The sequence below is a fragment of the Entelurus aequoreus genome, linkage group LG11 (assembly GCF_033978785.1).
Source record: "Entelurus aequoreus isolate RoL-2023_Sb linkage group LG11, RoL_Eaeq_v1.1, whole genome shotgun sequence".
Classification (NCBI taxonomy): domain Eukaryota; kingdom Metazoa; phylum Chordata; class Actinopteri; order Syngnathiformes; family Syngnathidae; genus Entelurus; species Entelurus aequoreus.
The window spans coordinates 27,048,518-27,069,353 of record NC_084741.1 but is presented as its reverse complement, the minus strand read 5'-3'; the positions used below and the strand labels follow the sequence as shown (position 1 = coordinate 27,069,353).

The 20,836-nt window shown below is 39.4% G+C and overlaps 4 protein-coding genes across 11 annotated transcripts in view; 3 read left to right on the top strand and 1 right to left on the bottom strand.

The window, feature by feature from the left end:
* nmt2 (N-myristoyltransferase 2) overlaps positions 1-13,824 on the top strand; it is a 51,712-nt gene extending 37,888 nt beyond the window's left edge. Inside the window, exons 6-12 of the mRNA XM_062062820.1 lie at positions 5,591-5,707; positions 6,055-6,225; positions 7,604-7,712; positions 7,796-7,966; positions 10,261-10,428; positions 11,874-12,011; positions 12,090-13,824. Of these exons, the coding sequence (XP_061918804.1) occupies positions 5,591-5,707; positions 6,055-6,225; positions 7,604-7,712; positions 7,796-7,966; positions 10,261-10,428; positions 11,874-12,011; positions 12,090-12,110 (895 nt within the window). The 3' untranslated portion in view covers positions 12,111-13,824. The remainder of the gene's footprint in view (positions 1-5,590; positions 5,708-6,054; positions 6,226-7,603; positions 7,713-7,795; positions 7,967-10,260; positions 10,429-11,873; positions 12,012-12,089) is intronic.
* On the bottom strand, positions 13,645-16,763 carry rpp38 (ribonuclease P/MRP 38 subunit). 3 transcript variants are annotated; one of them, XM_062062824.1, is made up of 2 exons: positions 16,682-16,763; positions 13,645-15,312 (listed from the first exon to the last, which is right to left on the bottom strand). In XM_062062824.1, the coding sequence occupies exon 2, from the start codon at positions 15,303-15,305 to the stop codon at positions 14,520-14,522; it is 786 nt and encodes a 261-aa protein (XP_061918808.1). In that variant the 5' UTR covers positions 15,306-15,312; positions 16,682-16,763; the 3' UTR covers positions 13,645-14,519. The 3 variants fall into 3 exon arrangements, with proteins under 3 accessions (XP_061918808.1, XP_061918805.1, XP_061918807.1); XM_062062821.1 differs by lacking the exon at positions 16,682-16,763 and adding an exon at positions 15,625-15,735; XM_062062823.1 differs by lacking the exon at positions 16,682-16,763 and adding an exon at positions 15,560-15,715 and having other exon boundaries at positions 13,646-15,312.
* On the top strand, positions 16,514-18,162 carry acbd7 (acyl-CoA binding domain containing 7). The gene is made up of 4 exons (XM_062062825.1): positions 16,514-16,934; positions 17,445-17,562; positions 17,630-17,692; positions 17,758-18,162. The coding sequence occupies exons 1-4, from the start codon at positions 16,923-16,925 to the stop codon at positions 17,829-17,831; spliced, it is 267 nt and encodes an 88-aa protein (XP_061918809.1). The 5' UTR covers positions 16,514-16,922; the 3' UTR covers positions 17,832-18,162.
* A 592-nt stretch (positions 18,163-18,754) lies between these two features.
* crot (carnitine O-octanoyltransferase) overlaps positions 18,755-20,836 on the top strand; it is a 38,277-nt gene continuing 36,195 nt past the window's right edge. For 3 of the 6 annotated variants that reach the window (XM_062062818.1, XM_062062814.1, XM_062062813.1), the window contains exon 1: positions 19,485-19,678. Coding sequence is in view for 4 of the 6 variants with exons in the window: in XM_062062814.1 (XP_061918798.1) it covers positions 19,639-19,678 (40 nt within the window). In the remaining 2 variants the exon portion in view is untranslated. Of the gene's footprint in view, positions 18,892-19,484; positions 19,679-20,836 lie in introns of those variants that run through there. The other 3 variants (XM_062062812.1, XM_062062819.1, XM_062062816.1) reach the window with 2 other exon arrangements.

The following is a 20,836-nucleotide window of genomic DNA, read 5'->3' as shown; positions in this document are numbered from 1 at the left end:
TTAGCAAATCCTTTTCAACCCATATTCAATTGAATGCACTACAAAGACAAGATATTTGATGTTCAAACTCATAAACTTTTTTTTTTTGTTGCAAATAATAATTAACTTAGAATTTCATGGCTGCAACACGTGCCAAAGTAGTTGGGAAAGGGCATGTTCACCACTGTGTTACATGGCCTTTCCTTTTAAAAACACTCAGTAAACGTTTGGGAACTGAGGAGACACATTTTTTAAGCTTCTCAGGTGGAATTATTTCCCATTCTTGCTTAATGTACAGCTTAAGTTATTCAACAGTCAGGGGGTCTCCGTTGTGGTATTTTAGGCTTCATAATGTGCCACACATTTTCAATGGGAGACAGGTCTGGACTACAGGCAGGCCAGTCTAGTACCCGCACTCTTTTAGTATGAAGCCACGTTGATGTAACACGTGGCTTGGCATTGTCTTGCTGAAATAAGCAGGGGCGTCCATGGTAACGTTGCTTGGATGGCAACATATGTTGCTCCAAAACCTGTATGTACCTTTCAGCATTAATGGCGCCTTCACAGATGTGAAAGTTACCCATGTCTTGGGCAGTAATACACCCCCATACCATCACAGATGCTGGCTTTTCAACTTTGCCTCTATAACAATCCGGATGGTTCTTTTCCTCTTTGGTCCGGAGGACACGACGTCCACAGTTTCCAAAAATAATTTGAAATGTGGACTCGTCAGACCACAGAACACTTTTCCACTTTGTATCAGTCCATCTTAGATGAGCTCAGGCCCTGTGAAGCCGACGGCGTTTCTGGGTGTTGTAGATAAACGGTTTTCGCCTTGCATAGGAGAGTTTTAACTTGCTTACAGATGTAGCGACCAACTGTAGTTACTGACAGTGGGTTTCTGAAGTGTTCCTGAGCCCATGTTTGTGATATCCTTTACACACTGATGTCGCTTGTTGATGCAGTACAGCCTGAGAGATCGAAGGTCACGGGCTTAGCTGCTTACATGCAGTGATTTCTCCAGATTCTCTGAACCCTTTGATGATATTTCGGACCGTAGATGGTGAAATCCCTAAACTCCTTGCAATAGCTGGTTGAGAAAGGTTTTTCTTAAACTGTTCAACAATTTGCTCACGCATTTGTTGACAAAGTGGTGACCCTCGCCCCATCCTTGTTTGTGAATGACTGAGCATTTCATGGAATCTACTTTTATACCCAATCATGGCACCCACCTGTTCCCAATTTGCCTGTTCACCTGTGGGATGTTCCAAATACAGTAAGTGTTTGATGAGCATTCCTCAACTTTATCAGTATTTATTGCCACCTTTCCAATTTCTATGTCACGTGTTGCTGGCATCAAATTCTAAAGTTAATGATTATTTGCACACAAAAAAAAGTTTATCAGTTTGATCATCAAAGATGTTGTCTTTGTAGCATATTCAACTGAATATGGGTTGAAAATGATTTGCAAATCATTGTATTCCGTTTATATTTACATCTAACACGATTTCCCAACTCATATGGAAACGGGGTTTGTAGTTCTCGTGACATGTTTAATATGTTGACTCTTATAATAATTCACATGTTTTTGTTGTTAAAAAGTTTGTTTACTTATTGTTGCAGTGTTGCCATTTTCTAATAGAGCGAGAAAGGAATAGACAATATGTATAGATAAGCTACACTGTATATATAATGCATTGGTTCTCAATTATTTTCTGTCATGTCTCCCCAGTGGGACAAAAAAATTTCACACCCCTCCTAAGTTGATATACTATTGTGAACCTGATCAGATTAGTTGATTTATCTGTATGTGTCAAACTGGTTGTTGCACTTGCTCCAAATAAAGAGATTGTTCTAGTTAAGGGTATTCCATATCCTAATTACTGACCACATTTAAAGTAAAAACAAGGGCTGTATACACTTTATCTTTGCTCAGCCTGTTGATTATCGAGCACTGCTACCATCTAGCTGTAAGTTTGTGTATTGTTCAAGCATTTATAAAGATGCTAATACTTACAGGTTAGACTTTTTGGTCACCTTACAATTCAATTGCAATTCAGGAGCTATGATATACGTATAAATAGATAATGTATGCATATTTAGTTAAACTGTATATTATTATATTGTTGATATATTGTTTATTATAACATGTATTATATTTGCCATAAACATGCAGCTATATTTGCCATAAACTTGCGGCTCAAAGACGTGTCGTCTATCTACTCATTTTTACTATCTATCGCTGAGAGATGTGTTGCCTGACTGTGAGGATATTATTGTCTTTCCTGACTTATTAATCTACTTTGCTAATTTACTCTTCTTAGTTGGTTTCTCTCTGATGCAAAGCGGTTTCTGTTAGGCATCTGTTGAAGTGTACAAAGATGTATTCTTTTCTTGTTTAACTACTTCACATTCAAGCTAACTTAGCGCCGCCGTTAGCATGCTCTCTTCTCGTCCTCCCTTCTCTGTGTCCGTGCCAGGTATGCATTTTAGTCCAGCTGTAGTACTTTATTTAACACACGTAAATAATCGATATGTGGACATTTGTCCATCAATTCAGCATCGTCCACGTTCCAATCGTGATGCATCAGATAATTGATCATTTTATCCGATCTTTACTAATACTGGAAGTCCCCACGGCCCCTTACGGCCCTCTGGGGGCATCTTATTTGGAGCCTCACAGAAGCGAGGTACTGATGGTCAGTTGCAAGGCGTGGTCTTGGTCCAAAGATGTTGAAATATGTCTCCACAAGGAGGAGTACTGTGAAGTGCTAATTTTAATTCTGATTGGACCATCAGATATTGATCACATGTGAGTTTTGGCGGCCCCTTGTAGGAGGACGGCGGTTTGCTGCGGCATTAGTATTCAGGCCGCGTTAAAGAGTTAGGAGATGTTTGGATTGCGTTTGCATGTGGAGGTCAGGGTGCGTTTTTTTCTGCCTCATTCGTATGAGTTGTTTACTGTCAGACTCTAATTTGCATTACCTTTGTCTATCGGAGACATGGTTAACACCTACAACATCTTTTGCTCTGATTAATGTTCTGGGGTACAAGACTTACAGAAAAGACAGATCAAGTGGGAGAGTTTGATTGATTGATTGATTGATTGATTGATTGAGACTTTTATTAGTAGGTTGCACAGTGAAGTACATATTCCGTACAATTGACCACTAAATGGTAACACCCGAATAAGTTTTTCAACTTGTTTAAGTCGGGGTCCACTTAAATTGATTCATGATACAGAGAGGGAGGAGTTATAATTTAAGTAAGGGAAACATTAAAAGTGCACAAATAACCCTCCCAGTAGATAATCTTGAGTGTGTTGGAATTAAAATCACATTGTCCTCAGAAATGTAGCATACTGACAGCCCACAGCTAAAGACATTTTTCTCAGTTAATTTTCAGACATCCTCAAACAGCACAGTATGAAATAATTTATCGTTATGGGGGACTTTAATCTCTGTATCTCACGTAAAAAGAAACTTGAGGATATTATAAACGGCCTCTACATGACATAAATGATAAGCAGCCCTACTAGAATTACACATTCCTCCTGAACCTTGCTGGATTTTGTATTTACTAATAAACCTGATTGCATAGAAAAAACTTGCAATTTACTAACAGGCTTATCAGACAATAACCTCACACTGATAACATGGAAGTTGTCAAGATTTAGGCATCATGGCCAAAAAGGTACACAAAAGATCTTGCCCTATATCACTAAAAAAGACAAACACTTACTAGAGAACAAACTTAAAACTGTCCCATGGAGTGACATAAATCGGATAAGCACCGAACATGCCTGTGATGACCTAATGACAAAAATCTTAGAGATGATCTATAAATACACTAAAACAAAACCCAGAAGGAAAAGTGCTAAAATAAAAATACCTTGGATTAATTAAACAATTTGGACTCTAATGAAAAATCGGGACTCAGCTCTCAAAAGAGCTATTAAAACGGGTCTAAATACGGATCGTATGATTTTTAAAAGTTAGAGGAACAAAGTTACAATGCTGCTCCGGAAGGCCAGGGCTGACTTTCACTTAGAATTAATCAAAGCTTCAAACGGGAAAATTATACAGTTATGGAAAAGCATTGACAAACTCACTGGAAGAGAGCAAACAAGAAACAACATTAAACATTAAATATTGATGGCATTACTGTCACAGACGGTCTGGACATCAGTAATCATTTTAATGAACATTTCATCCAGTCTATACAAACCCTGAATAAAAACTTCCCTCAAAATCAGTGCAAATAATTGCCATTTACTCAGGATGGACCAAGTTTAGAATTAATAAATTAAGCAAAAGTAAACAAAATCCTCCACATTATCACGCTCACGGTCTAGAGATATATACGGTTTGGACATGTTCTTCTTAATAACTTATAAAGATAGTCTTACTGCTCCAATAAAAACATTTAGAAATCAATCAATAACAGAAAACACCTTCCCTACCACGTTGAAAACTGCCAATATCATCCCAATCCATAAAGCAGGAAATAAACAAGATATCAACAACCACAGACCAATTAGCCTTCTCCCCGTTACCCCAAAGTATTGGAAAAAGTGGTCGTTGAACAACTCACAGAACATCTGGACGATGAAGACCTTCTACATCCCATGCAGTTTGGTTTTCGGGCAAATCACTCGACCGAAACTGCATGTTGCCTTCTACTTGAGACAATGAAACAAAACCTTGACATTGGAGGTGTAGTTGGAGCAATATTCTTAGACCTCCACAAGGCATTCGATACTGTCAGTCACCCCGCATAACTTACAAAATTAACAACTTTTAAACTGTCAACAGATACTCTGGCCTGGATTATGTCATACCTATCTGGTCGGACCCAATGTGTCCGTATTGATAACACAACATCCAGTGTCACAAGGCTCTAACATCGGCCCTCTTCTTTTCGCCATGTATATAAACGATCTGCCATCTGTATGTGAGGATGTTAACTTAATATCCAGATGTATGCAGATGACACGGTTATTTATACCTGGGGAAAAAACGCTGAAACGGTTGCCAAAAAACATACAGCTGTTATGGTTGTAATGTATAAGTATGTGTCAATGAAAGGACATTTTATGACTTTTCTTAATTTGATTGCATGCTATAGTATAATTTTATTGGTATAATTTTATTGCATGTTTTTGTATATTTTTAATTTAGGTAACCAGGGACTGCAGATGGAAATTAGATATTTAGCTATAATCTACTGCAGAACATATCTGTCTTTGAGCTTAATGTCTCTGTGTATTGTCTCTTCAAATAAAAACTAATAACACAGGGAGTGAACACATTAATTGTGTTTGCTGTGCTAGAAGGGGTATAATTAGACAATAACTGCTTTTTCCTACTCCTTTTCGGACATGTTAAGGTGTGTAACTGTGAGCATGAGATGTGACCCAGTGTAATGTTGGAAATAAACTCAAAATTTGACATGCATACCCATTCACGTGCAATTTTGAAATCATTATTTTCCATTTTGATAACATTGTTTACTAAAAATGCACCAATTATATTGCTTCCATAAAGTGCTGTGATGTGACACATTGAGGAAGCTAAAAACATGTCTCTAAATCAGTGTTCTCCCCCTTCAGGGCTTTACGTCCACCTGGTTGGTTACCTCAGTGGCACTGTGGCGTGCGAGTTACCTCAAATAAGAAGCTAGTCGGCTTCATCAGTGCAATTCCTGCTGAAATACGCATTTATGACATGTGAGTTATTAATTGCAGTACATGCAACCATCAGATAATGTATTAAGTATACTTGTGCAATATTAATTAAATCCACTACAAAAGTTTACATATTGCTCCGTTTTTTTATTTTTGTTTTTCATACTTTTCTGTTGCAGTTGTAGAAGTGCAGTTTATAGGTGTTTCTAATAGTTTGGTTGCCTATTTAGTTTCACAAGGGGGGCAATATGTTACATAGAGATTGCAATCCCAACAATGATAATTCTGTTCCAATAAAACGTCTCTGACAACATTTTTGCACATATACAGTAGTTTTTGATTGCACCTAATGTTGTGGTCTGTACTACACACTCGATCCCCGTCTTAAGGTTGAAGAGGATGGTCGAAATCAACTTCCTGTGTGTCCACAAGAAGCTGCGTTCAAAGCGAGTAGCGCCGGTGCTTATCAGAGAGATCACACGACGGGTGAACCTGGAAGGAATTTTTCAGGCGGTGTACACGGCAGGAGTCGTACTGCCTAAACCAGTGTCAACGTGCAGGTATTAAATCATGCACTCATCACTAGAGATTCTGTAAAACAGAGGTCAACAAAGGTATTGAGTAGGGTCGTGGAATTTTTGGTTGATTCAACTTTTTTATTACATTTTAGTTTGTTCTGCCCCCAAACTTACTACAAATTTTAATGTCACATTCACATTGATCCAACACACCACACTGTAGTGTAGTTTAGAAATGCCAGTGACATGACCACCCTACTCACCATACCTTGCAAGTTTAAAGTACCAGTAGAGTGGAAAAGCAAGTTGACTTTGTACGCTTAATTGTGATTCATTGTATCCGTTAAAGCATATCCAATTGTATTTACAATTTGCAAAGTATGTGAAAATAAACATCACAAAATGTCACAAATTCAGTCAACCATTTTGAATATTCCGCTCTGAACGTCTACGGTAATTTCCCTAGATTGATGTCACTGGAGAAACACTTTTGCACTCTGACCATAGTATCAGATCAGTCATATCGGAAATATGCAAAAATTAGAGACAGGGCTGTCTCATCATTCACAATCCCGATATAAGACATTTTTATGCATTGTAAGCCGTTAATAAATAAATACATAAAAAGTCAGCTAACAATGGAGTCAATGGGAGCTCTCAATTCCGCCCACAAAACCCTCTAAAAAATCCATCCAAAACCCGCCAACAATACTCTATATACATATAGTGACCTGATTATTAACCAAATATTAGCGATGTTGTTATTAAAAACGCTAACGCAGAAAAACTATTTTTCAGCAGCAGATTGAAAACACACAGCTAAGCTCTCTGCTGCTTTACTGTGAGCTGGCTGCGTCATCTTGCAGCTCCCGCATGATCGCGTTTCTGCTCGTCAAAGTCTTTCTCGTTTATACATCATCTGGATAATAAGAGGATTTAGTCATAAATCTAGACTTTTGAAATTTTTAATTTTAGATTGGCGCTCTACTTGCCAGTGATTAGCGAGATAGTTACCAGCTAGCAATTAGTGGCGCTGGCTAATGGCTAGCGATTAGCGTGCTAGTTGACAGCTAGTGAATAATGGGGCTATGCTGTATAATTTGTATATCTTAGTATTGCACAATTGCAAGGTAGCTTTAGGACCAGTTTAATTTAAAACACCATTTTCTACAGGATATGCAAGTAGGGGGTCTCCGCTCCATCAGATTGGGGGTCCTTGCCCTAGAAAACATTGAAGACCCCTGCTGTAAATAAATTATGGTCAGTAATGCAAATTAGACAATGACACCATCAACCTCCCCAACTGACCACCACATGATGGAGGGAGCGTCATCTTCTGGTGCTGCATGAGTGCTGCCGACCCTACAAAGCATGACACAGCAATTATTCTCTACTTTTCTCTTGTTGTGTCATTATTCAGATACTGGCATCGCTCTTTGAACCCAAGAAAGCTTGTGGAGGTCAAATTCTCCCATCTGAGCAGAAACATGACCTTGCAAAGAACGATGAAACTCTACAGACTACCAGATGTAAACACGCTTCCTGCGTCTCATATTACAAAGCCTCTTTGTTACAATAACTTGATGGAATTCCACTTTTTCCTCTACTGCAGAGCATCAAGACTGGGGGGTTGCGGCCGATGGAGAGGCGTGACATCCGGCAGGTGACCGAGCTGCTGCAGAAGTTCCTGAGACGTTTTCAGCTGGCGCCTTCCATGAGCGAAGTAGAAGTGGCCCACTGGTTCCTACCACAGGAAAACATAATTGACACATATGTTGTAGAGGTAGCAAGAACACGTGCATCACTCACCCGTACATATCGCATTGCCTTGCATGAGCGCCATGAGTAATTTTTTAAAAAGTCAATTAAGGACCCAGAATTCAAAGATCTAATGATTTTTTTAGGCTGTCACATTAAGTTTTGTCCCAAATGTTGGATACAGTGCAGTTGTGCGTTGCTGTCTATTAAGATATCAAAAGCAAAGAAAATGATTACCGTATTTTTCGTACTAAAAAGCACACTGGATTATAAGGGGTATTGACGATGAACGGGACTATTCAAGTCTATTTTCATACACAAAGCACATTAAAGGGCTCAAGTTGTTTGATTTTTTTTCTACATTTAAAGCACTTCTTTTTGGTCTACATAACATGTAATGGTGGTACTAAAATTTTGCATCGATTATGTTTTACAGACCATGATGTGATGTCAAGCTGTTTTCAGACCATCTCTTTTGTAGGCGCCGTTTTATGGGTAGTCTTATTTATGTGGCTCCACTTCAGAAGCGTTTTCTCCCCGACAGCCACGTTTGTAGTTGTTAGCGCTCCATAGCGAGTCTACTGATAGATTAAGTTACAGCTATACGCTACTCTATATTAGAAATGGCAGCAGCGGAGGCTTAATGCCCCACAACAAGAGAATGGAGAAAAAGAAGGAGCTTATTGACTACGGTGTCGGGACTTATGCAAATCCCAAATACACGTCAGCAGGTACCGTTAGGTAAGAAAAGTTAGTTTTGCATAAGGGGTCGAAAGAAAACGCCAGATAGCCCGTATGTTGAAGCGTAGCACGTCTGACTACAGTAGCCATAATGCGCCAATGAGCCATCAAGCGGTGCGACTTTGTAGCTTACCAAAGTCGTACTAAAACATTTTGACAGATTTTTGAGTGCCTTGTGTAATGTCAATGAAGCATTAAAGTTTTTGTCTGACTGGTTCTTGCTAGAGCAAGGATCGGCAACCTTTAACACTCAAAGAGCCATTTTGGCAAGTTTCACAAATTAAAGAAAGTAATGGGAGCCACAAAAAAATGTTTTAAATTTTAAATGAAAAACACCGCATACAAAGCTTAAATGCTTTGTGCTATGTTAACCAGGGGTCTCCGACACACGCACCAGCACGCACTTTAATGTGGAAATTTGATGTTAGTGCAGCCCGCGAGTTTTGAATGAATGGCGCTTGATAGCGTCACACTTGCCAACCCTCTCATTTTTCCCGGGAGACTCCCGAATATCAGAGCGTGATGACACTGCATTTGGCGCTCTCTACAGTCTGCCCTAACAGTGTACCTGCTCGACCACACGTAGAATGCAATTTCAGCTTGCTCACGTAAGTGACAGCAAGGCGTACTACCTCAGCAGCCACACATCTTACACTGACGGTACCAATACCCAGAATCCCATGCAGCCCTAACTCTTCCGCTCAACCAACGCACGGAGAGGGGGGGGGGGGGGTTGATGTGTGGGGGGATTTGGTGGTAGCAGGGGTGTATAATGTAGACCGGAAGAGTTAGGGCTGCATGGGATTCTGGGTAATGGTTGTGTTGTGTTTATGTTGTGTTACGGTGGGATGTTCTCCAGAAATGTGTTTTTCATTCTTTTTTGGTGTGGGTTCACAGTGTGGCGCATATTTGTAACGTAACAATGTTAAAGTTGTTTGATACGGCTACCGTCAGTGTAAGCTGTGTGGCTGATGAGTAAGTATGCTTTGCTGTCTCCTGTGTGTGCAAGTAATAACAACATGCAACATGTGGCTGGACTGGCATGCTGTATGTAAATGCTATAGAGGACAATTACTGCAGTGCAATTAGGGCACGCCCTTTATTTAGTAATTAGAGTGTAAATAGGATTATTTTTTCCCTGGGAGTAATCTATGAGAGACACTGAGATCCATAAGTCTCCTGGGAAAATCGGGGGGGTCGGCATGTGTGTAGCTGAGCCGCATCAGAGTGGTCAAGGAGCCGCATGCGGCTCCGGAGCCGCGGGTTGCCGACCCCTGTGCTAGAGTCATTTATTTAACATGCTTCATTCAACCTGCAGTTCACACATATCGCTTGTGTGACAAGTCACAGTTATCATTTTACCATCTACCATATAAAATTGTTTCGAGGTCAGCACAACCAGAGATAATTAATACACAAGGCGCATCGTCGATTTTTGAGAAAATGAAAGGTTTTTAGGTGCTCCTTATAGTCCGAAAAATACGGTAATGTTTATTATTTAGCAAAGAAATGGTTTCAATATACAGGGTGTTGTTATTTGTCTGATTTTTGCTTTGAAGTGGCTGTTGTACTTCGCAGGGTTCTAGTGGCATCCTGACAGACTTTGCTAGTTTCTACACATTGCCCTCTACTGTGATGCATCACCCCCTCCATAGGAGCTTGAAAGCCGCATACTCCTTTTACAACGTTCACACACAAACGCCGCTGCTGGACCTAATGAATGATGCCCTCATCCTCGCCAAACTGGTAAGTAGGTGTCCCATATTTTTCACCCTTACCACTCTGTTATGTAGCGGTGGCTACATGGTAATTTAAGAATGTCACACGTGTGTGCCGGTAAAAAATATTTCAATTTGCTGATGGAGGTTCAAACGATTAAAAAAACAATACAGTGGAACTTTAAAGTCAAACTCAATTTCTTAATTTTACTGAACAAAAAATAATGTAAAGTGAATCAATCCATTCTAGTGTCAAGCTGTTGCCATCATGAAACCTATATTAGACTGATAACAGCAATAAAAATCTCAAATCTCCAATGTAAGCGCTCCGATATAAGCAGCCCTGCAGTGTGTTGACTTGTGCAATGCTGGACAGCCAGTTAACGTCCAATTGTCCTACACGAAGCACACAAGGCTGGTATTTTTTTCTATTTTAGTCAAGTCCTTTACAAAAGGTAAACATGCTAGGAAGAGATAGCAGCTGCACAACAGCTAAACAAACAATAGCACACAAGCTAGACCTAATTAAACCGTATTGCAGTCTAAAACAGCACATACAGTATCACATATAAACAAGTATCAAATATTTATAGTAGAATTTTACTTACAGATACAAATTCTCCAAAGCAGAAGCGTATTAATAGGAAGTATCCAGTATCAAACGCGTCCGCAACATTCAACTTACTGCATCATTGTGACCACTTGGTGTCATCAAAAAAACAATTACCGGTACCACTCCACGTCAATTTAATTAAAGACAGCATAAGACCATTACAGACGGTTAATAATAAATCGGTCAGTGTTTTGACATACCTACCATTATTCTCTGTTTGACTCATTTCAATTGATCAAAAATGTCTAACATTCCAAACTACTAAACAATAAAAGTATGTATAATTCATGCTGATATCGGTATCATATCGGTAGTGAAAAAGGGAAAACCCATAATCCTCATTTAACCTTTGTGTTATGGATGGAAAAGCAACTTAGTGTAATATGTAATCATGTATTATAATAATAATTAATTTATTTTAATTTTAACAAGTGCCAAGGGTGCATTAAACCAAAAATGTCTGCGATGCTGCATTGTGGAACCCCCCGGAATTAAATAAAGTAACATATTCACATTATTATTTGTAAAATTAAGTTTAACAAGTATAATACTGTACATTTAAACATATACTTATAAATACTATTTAGGGACAGATAAAAAGGATGTAATAAGTTGTGTTGCTTATGCAGCTCATAAAATACAAAAATTTTTAACAAGTGGAACAAGTTAACCACTAATGTGTTAAGAATACACAAAAGTCTGTTGTGTCAACATCACGTAAAATGATTGAGTTTTTGCACAATTTTTGAGGGATGCGCTTGATTGATTTCCGCCTTGTCGACTGTTTGGGACTTCCATGAAGAGGCATGCTGTTGTTTTTAAAGTATTTTCCTCATGTCATTGTGCTGCTGTTTTAACAGAAAGGATTTGATGTGTTCAATGCTTTGGATTTAATGGAGAATAAAGTATTTCTGGATAAGCTCAAGTTTGGTATTGGTGATGGAAATCTGCAGTATTATCTATACAACTGGAAGTGTCCCCCAATGGAACCTGATAAGGTCAGTTAGTTCAAGCTTTTTCTGTCTTTTTTTAAAAAGTGAAACTGTACACAACAAAAATGTACACCTGTGTTGCAGGTTGGCCTCGTCCTTCAATAGCCCGTGTCTGTGGGCCTGCTACACACACACACACACACACACACATACACACGCACACACACAAGGATGTAGACACAACCTCTGGCAGTGGCGAACTTGCATACACACACACACAGACCATCTTTGAGCCAGAATTTGAACATGACAACCTGCCCTGCTACTGGGGAGCTCTTGAAGCATCTGGCACATTTTTCAGGTGAAGGAGGATGACTGTTGCATCATCATTCTGAATGTGAACATCATGGTATGCCTGAGATGCTCCAAAACAGCTCTCCTTTTGAAAGGAACCCGTGTGGCATGCACAGAGGATGCCTTTTGACATGTCAATCAAAACCAGGAAGTAAAGATGCGGTATGTAATTAGCTGCTTTTCTATTTTCTTCTTCGAAAGAAGTTATGTTGTCCCCAAATACTTCTGCTTCTGAGCAGTGGAAAGGTTCTTATTTCAATGGCTGCTGCTGCTGCTGCAGTGTATATATTTTTTTTGTTGGTTACTTTGGATTTGATTATGTTCTGGGTACAATTAGACATTCATGAAACCGATTGCTGCATTGGCATTGATATTTTAACAAAAAACAAAAAAATCGCATGCCATTCAACACTTAACATTTTTGTTTGTTTGAATGAAGAATGTATTCCATTTATGAAGCACAATTTTTTGAGTTAATGAAAGTTTTCGAGGCGGAAACGTATTTGAAAACGTACTACTAAACGGTACTTGTAAAGAGTAAAAGTGCGCTGCCAATCGTGTTACACTGCATTGAGCTCGCCTTCAAAGTGTACGTTTCCATTCACAACCAGAAGCACCTCCAGCATCCTGTTTGTAAAACAAATAGCTAACAAACGTTATCACCAACAAATGAGCAAATTCTGTCTTCCTGTTGTGCTTTGAGACAGTATTTAGTCAGTGACTTTCAGAGAAAAGAGCATTTACTCCTTTATTCCGAGAAGCTGCCCATGGCTGCAAATGTGGAGCATTTATTTTTGTCGTTTTTCCTATCACTGTTCTCATTCCCTCTTCAAAGATTCCTTACCAAGAGGGTTATGCGTGTCTGGGGAATTATGCTATTTGATTGATTCCAGTTTCTTTCTTTAATACTGAAGTATTTTTTCTGTCATGCAACTCTAAATGCATAGCAGTTAAAATATACCAAATTCACCTTTTAACAATCCAGACAACCAGAAAATTGTGACAATTCATTGGAAAAGTTCCACTCTCCTATTTGAGATGTTTAATGCTAAAGATGTGTTCATGCAGCACCATTTCAACTGATGCTGGGCTCCTCCCTGTGTAAATGAAAAGCAGTCTACTTGTTTCTTTTTAAGTGACAGGTGAACTTTACCACACTGACATTGATTGGCTGGCAGAGTCTCAATTGTGTTGCCTGCATCTGTGTGAATGTTGCTGCTGTGATTGTAGTATCATGTTACTAGTGACAACTCAACCCCCCCAAGTACCTGCCTTACTTGGAATATTTTCGATTTTTCAGACTTGCTAAACTAAAGGGGGCAAGGTGTACTTTAGAAACCACACATACAGCTTTATCAAACTGAAGGCCAATATTTTTATTCAAATCCATTGTAAGATGTGAGAAAGATGGAAGGACTTGTACCAGCATCATTTACACAACATGAGCCCATGCAAATAATCTGTTTCAACGCACACACCGCCTATACCAGCATGGACATTTGAATAAATTCACTTTACAAAATCATCAAGGAGCATTTTTTTTTACATGTTACCCGTCACAGAAAAGTTTTGGTGTTGCTTGAAAATCGCAAAATACATCATTGCCACTCATACTTTAAAGTCATACCACAAATCATTGGTACTTTAACTTTAACTTAACTTCTTTGTTGGGGTTTCAAATGAAAAAATAACATTGGAAATTATCTGTTTAACCTCTGAATTTAACAGTTATAAATATAAAAATTGAAGCAAATTGTATTTGACCCATTGGTGGTAGCTCACGATCCCTGCATTGAAACTTGCTATTTTTCTGCCTTTGAATGCAGAATCCAAATACGTATGTATTTTTCCACCATACTATGTTTGTGCGGTCTCTATTCCTGTTACTGTTAAGTATGAATGGCACCAAAACTGGATGGAGAGGACAATGTTGACTCTGCAATCTTCAACCTTTTGGAGAAATACTCCTTTCACACAGTGCTGGCATTGTTCCACCTTCCAACACACCTGCTGCTCTCCTGACAGTGCTGGCATTTTTCCACCTTCTAACACACCTGCTGCTCTCCCGTATTATTGACACAAACACAACACACAAGCAACGTTCTGCTTTTGATTAAAGTATCAAAAGTAGTATTTTTCCACCTTACTTGTGTGGGCTAACGAAAAAGACTTCTACCCTGACACATACGGTAAAATGGCGACAAACAAACTTATAGGAATTTATTTGCCTTGCTTTGCTTTCAGCTTTCTCTTTTTTGCAGGGTTGGGAACTATTCTTTTCACTGTAAGTGGGTGCAGTGTGAAGGATGAGGCAGACTCTTCACATTCAGGGTCCAGTTTTCTTTTCTGGCTCGCTCTCTTGCTTCTCTCCGGTTGTGATGCCACACTCGCAGTCTCACCTTGTAGCCAGGCAACATTGATTGAGGGAACCTTGGGTATGATGGCCTCCACGGTGTCAGTAAAACCTTCACTCCTGAACCCCAATGCTAGGACACTCTTCAGGCCCAGCTGTTGTGCCACACTCTCGCTTAGCCGGGGCACCTGGCAGGCAGGGATTTCTCTTGTGGCGCTCAGCGCTATCAGGTGATGAGTCATGTGCTTTGGCTTGACAGACTTGCACACTAAAACCAGTTTGAGTTGGTTCCTCTCCAGAGCTTTGGTAACCTCATTGATGCCCACAGCTAGTTGTCTTCTCGCCACTACATCTGTCCAGCCACCCTTAGGAGAATCCTTCTTATCCAGGTCTTGGCTCGCCTTTGGGACAGGATCTGACCTAGATGAGGGAGTTTTACCTCTGCTTTTTTTCTTCCATTGGCGAAACACTTTTGGCTCTTTCTTTTCTAAACCCATTGAAGTTAGTTTTTCTTTTAAGGTAGCCAGGATGAAATGTGTGTCTTGTTGAGGAAGTGGTCTCCAATGCTGTGTGAAAGGGCAGGAGAAGGAGGTTTTGGGTGGAATAGCTTTTATTTTGGCCTTTTTGCTGCCTGACTTGCCTGGCGTAGACATTTCTTCACTGGAATTGCAAAAACCAACAAAGTAAACAATAAAAGACGTGCAATTTCAAAATGAGACGTACCAGTAACCGTATAATTTGCCCATTAATGCAATTTTACAAGATGCATTTAAAATTGACGTAATCATGAATTTCATAGTTATATTGAATTACACATTGTTTTCCCTCGGATCAATAAAATACATATATCTTACGCTACTGTATTCGTCAACAAAATAATTCCAACAAAGTACTCAAAGGACTTTACCTGTTCGTTACCGCAGAAAAGAGTGTATTTTTATTAGAATTTCCTCAACGTGAAAATATCTTTACCATGCATCCAAACACATGAACGAGCTACCGGGTGCCACCATCTTGTTTAAATTGAAAAAACTTTATTTAAAAGAAAAAACAAGCAGACAACTTAAAGGGCCAGTACAGCGAGCGTAATGTAGCTGAACCCATGAGCCCGCCTTCTGCCCGAATGCAGCTGGGGTAGGGTCCAGCACCCCCCGCGACTCCGAAAGGGACACGCGGTAGACAATTGATGGGTTTTCATTTGCTTGTACTTTTACTAAACATGTTTGGGAAAAAGATTATATAATTATATGGATGTAACTTGTTCCCGGAAGGTGGAAGTGACTGTGGAACTGGTAGGAGTGCGAATGAGAGGATGGCAAGCCACCAGGACATTGTACATCATACGTGCAGGAAATAAAAAAAAACATTCCATGTAACTTCTTCAAAAAGCTGATATAATTCTGGCATGTCATATGTACAAAATACCTCTTAAATATATCACTTAAAAATGAAAACCCATCAATTGTCTACCGCGTGTCCCTTTCGGAGTCGCGGGGGGTGCTGGACCCTACCCCAGCTGCATTCGGGCAGAAGGCGGGCTCATGGGTTCAGCTACATTACGCTCGCTGTACTTTCTTTCTTTCATCAAAATCAATAATTTTACAGAAGTTATAGGGTTATTTCACACCAAATTTATTTCCCCTACAACCCCCCCGCCCCATTTACTTTCGGGGCTGCGTCCAATAAAATCACAAAGTTGCCGGGGGTCCTTAACCGGCACGCGACTGTCCTGTTTCGCGCCTGTACAAAAAAAAAAAAAAAAATCGATTTCTTCAGATTCCAGCAGCTGTCAAAGACGAAGTATCCTTCCAGCGACGGGCAGTCAAAGCCGAAGTGCTATCGATCGCTGTCAATGACGTAAGAGGAAAATTGGGGGGGTTTGTAAGGGGAAGACATTTGGCGTGACAGTTATCTTTGAATTTGGGGGAAAAGGCATTCGATGCGTGTCACTTATAGATGACGTCATTGTGTGCGCCGTTGCCTCTAATAACAGAAAGAATGTAACAGAATATATTTACAAGTGGCTTACTTGAGACGGTTTAATGTCCCTCGTGTAAATGCGGACTTTGCCTCCGCCACAACTCCGTTCAATATAACTCTGTGCGCATGCGCTTCTGTCAACCATCCAATTGCCTTTCCCGGAGCTGCCTCGTCCCGCCCCCTTTCGCGAGCCAAGCAGAGAACCGTTGCTTTGGAAGTGGAGCCGCAGCGACAGACACGGACCTAACATCGGTTTTTGGATCATCACGTCGGACATACATCGAGCGAAAATGACTTCTGTGGTAATATATATTTACAGTATTTAACTTTTACTGTCATTTTGACCATTAGCGTCTGTGATCATGCGACATAGCCCCACACTAGCACATCTTGGATTGACATGCTGTATACTCTCCTTCAGATTAAAAGAATGCCAAGCAGGGGAAACAAAAAAACATAATCACCGACTGGATTTGACTGATGCTACAATTAATATTTTCGAACAATTTGGTGCAAGGTTTGAAAAGCAACTCTTTTGATATTTGGTAGTTGCCTGTATTAATCAGTCTTGCAGTGTCCTAGTTCCTTTGTGAAGTAGATCATTGAAGTAGGAACAAAAGCATCAGTCTTGCATAAAACCCTATTGTTTACCCGTCACGTGGTGTTCCAATAGGTTAAAGTTCAATGCTCAGATTACTTCTCCTATATTTTTTTTACGGATTAGTCACTGTTTAGTTTTAACAAACGTTTTATTTGTGCATAAGTTTTTTGTTTTTTTAACTCATTGACATCTTTCCAACACTAACCTGCAGGCAGACTTTGAGAAGGCAGCAGAGGATGTCAAGAACTTGAAAACACGACCATCAGACCAGGAGTTGCTGGACCTTTACGGCCTGTATAAGCAAGCGGTCGTAGGAGATGTTAACACCGGTACAACACAATTACTATTGATTTTGACTGATTTCATACAATAACACTGCACCTTTGCATTTTACAGATAGACCAGGATTGTTTGACATGAAAGGGAAAGCCAAGTGGGACGCCTGGGACTCCAAGAAAGGTAAAAAGTTCAAAAAGTACTAATTTTTGTTTGCAGTTGTTTTGAAGCTGTCCTTCCTTTTCCAGGCATGTCTAAGGATGACGCCATGGCAGCCTATACCAAACTTGCAAAGGAAATCATTAGCAAATATGGCATGTAATGAATGAATAGAGTGCAAGCGGCAAATATAAAATGTTTAACTAAATAAAGGACTGAAGTGAGGCTGCCGTCTTAAACTAATAACTGTGCTCTGAGGTTTTAATCATGCTGGTTTTTAAATTGCTTTTCTGCATCTTTATTCAAAACATAACGTCCATGCACCTTTTTAATGTGAAACTGTAATGTTTGCTACTTGATTTTTGATTATGAATGCTAACATGCGGTCATTTTCAATAATGGTAAATAGAACTTGATTTGTTATAAGAATGGAAACGACTTACAAGAAATTATATATGTTCACCTTTTGAAAATAAAGCATCTGTACTATGTTATTTGTGAGTCATTTTGAATTTGTATGTTGAATACATGTACATAAAGAGTATATTCAACAATATATGTATTTAAAAAAAAACTTTTTTTAACCTCCCATAAAACAATGTTATAAATGGCTAATATTTTGATTAAAAAAAATAAACATTTGGAGATACATTATTTTCGTAGGACAGCACTCTAGTATGTTGTGGTATAAAATGTACATTCTGACATTTTTGTTTTCAAATCATTTGCAAATTGTCATTATACAGCCTTCGGCATAAATACATTGTCCTGCTGCTGATGCACCTTGATAATGGACAAATACACTATCATCTTATGATTGGATTGAAATTCTGTAAGTTACATTTCAACTTTTCAGAAAGCCCAAACTTTAAAAAACAACAACAATGTCCTAGCAGAATTATCTTAAGCAACCATGTTAGTTTTGAAGTACTTCTTATCATTTCATAAAATGAAAGATTGCACCTACTTGTAGGTACCGATGTCATAGTATTCACCCCACATATCTATGTGCATCCATCTACTGTAATGCCGGGCAGGGCAAGTTCCACTAAGCCGCGCATGCGCAGTGGCCTCTTCTGATCGGCTCTTGGGATACCCGCACACTGGGCTAAAGGTGACAACTGAGCTCGTCAACATTTGAACCGCTCCATTGAAAAATATCAGCATCAATTTCACATTTCTCTCATGCAGCGCCAATAATCTGCAGTCAACATACCATGAAGGTGAGATATATTTTGACATCTACATACGAAGCGCCATAAACACACAAACGAGAAAGCTAATTAGCACTAGACACTTACAGTCAATGAATAGTGTCTCTGGTGCACCTGTTTTATTTGTTTTATTTGCACTGCTACATGTTTAATATTGTATGATTAATGCACTTCAAAACGGCATTCATCACGTTACTTTGAATTGCTATACTGTTCACACGGATATTAACGCTATAAGTACCTGCAAAAGTACAAGAAGGAAAAGGGCTAAATATTGGCCCAATATGGACATTTTCACTTAGAGGTGTAGTTTTTGTTGCATGTGATTTAAATCCATTAATGCTCCTGCTATATAGAGGATCTTTGATTAACATTTTTCAGTATAACAGTGATATTACTAAGTACACAATTCACATTTGAACTCCCCACCTCATTTTTCCCATCTAAAACGATACACTGTAAAACAATATTTCGTGTTTTAAACAACAGAAGGGTGCAACTATTCGTTGACATATTAAAATAATTTATACAATTTGTCGCCGACAGATTCATTCGGCGACGAAATCGTCGACGTCATCGCTCGTATTTTTCCCGACAGGCACGTGACCGCCGAGCAACAGAGTAGACACATGGCTCCTGCCACTGCAAGTTAAAACTAAACAAGTCAAAGACTTAAATAAACTTGTTGATTTACAAAGCGGACATTTGTTTTTGATGGCAGTACGTCTGTGATGTGAGCGTATTTAAAGCAGAGGCATGTCGGACATCTGGAAGATGTGGTCTCCGACTCTCCTCGGTAAGATAGTTAGCTTGTTTGCTAGCTAACAACAGAGAGACGTAGTTGTGTGACAAACAGATTTAACTATCTTTTTTTTTTGCCAAAGTACGCCAGCTAAACGTTGTCTATGTACGTGTGTACAACATTCAAGGTTCAAGGTTCAAGGTTCAACTTTAATGTCCCCGCGGGGAAATTTGTCTTGGGCACAGTGCATCATTGCTTTCTTAACATACACAAAAACAACAGAAAAAAAACACAAGCACAGACACAACCACAACCAGACAACTAACATTTAAACATCAGAACATGGAGCTTGATAGACATAGGTGGCACTTTGATGTAGGCATAAAATCTACAGTATGGAGATAAAGATAAAGTACCAGTGTGCATTGCACTAGAGCTCATGGATAAAGTGCTTTGTGCTAAAGTGCTTAGTTCTAAAGTGCTATGTGCTAAAGTGCTATGCGCTAAAGTGCTATGTGCTAAAAAAAAAGTGCTAACCTATGTATTAACATTCTATTGCACATTGTTGGTCAGCTTAATGGAGGCTGGGACAAATGATAATTTAAGGTGGTTAGATTTGCATAGTGGGACCCGGACTCTTCTCCCTGATGGCAGGGTTCCATATTCAGGGAAGAGTGGGTGTTGTGAGTTGGAAATGATTTTCTTAGCTTTTTTCCTAACTGCCTGCTCATAGATGCTCTGTATAGGCTCATATTCTTTCCTCCCTACGATTTTCATTGCCGTTTTATGCATGCCGGCCAGTTTGCTTTTTAGCTTAACGGTTAGGTTGCCAAACCATGAGGTGATCCCGTATCTAATGATGCTCTCTGCAATGGCACGGTAGAAAATCATCATGATGTGGCTGCTTACGCCGTACAATCTTAATCTTCGCAAAAAATATAGTCTCTGTTGCAGTCTATTGCACAGTTTGTCAATATGTGTCTTCCAGCAGAGAAGACTATCAATATGAACCCCTAAATATTTATATGAGGATACCTAGGTGATTTCCTGATTTTTGATGACTACTGGCTCATGGTCAGTCACTTTCCTCGGATCCAAAACCATTTCCTGTGTCTTGGTCACATTTAGAATAAGATGGTTGGTATCACACCACCTAATAAATAGGTCTATCTCGTCTTGGTACACAGAGGGGTCCGTATCCTTGCGGACGGT

Bases quoted from the DNA above. Each gene is read 5' to 3' on its own strand.
- rpp38 (XM_062062821.1), bottom strand. From the start codon at position 15,665: ATGGTGGCACCCGGTAGCTCGTTCATGTGTTTGGATGCATG. The intron at 15,313-15,624 runs GTAAAGATATTT...TTGCAATTCCAG, and splicing joins TTCATGTGTTTGGATGCATG to TGAAGAAATGTCTACGCCAG.
- acbd7 (XM_062062825.1), top strand. The intron at 17,563-17,629 runs GTACAACACAAT...TGCATTTTACAG, and splicing joins CGTAGGAGATGTTAACACCG to ATAGACCAGGATTGTTTGAC. The intron at 17,693-17,757 runs GTAAAAAGTTCA...TTCCTTTTCCAG, and splicing joins CGCCTGGGACTCCAAGAAAG to GCATGTCTAAGGATGACGCC.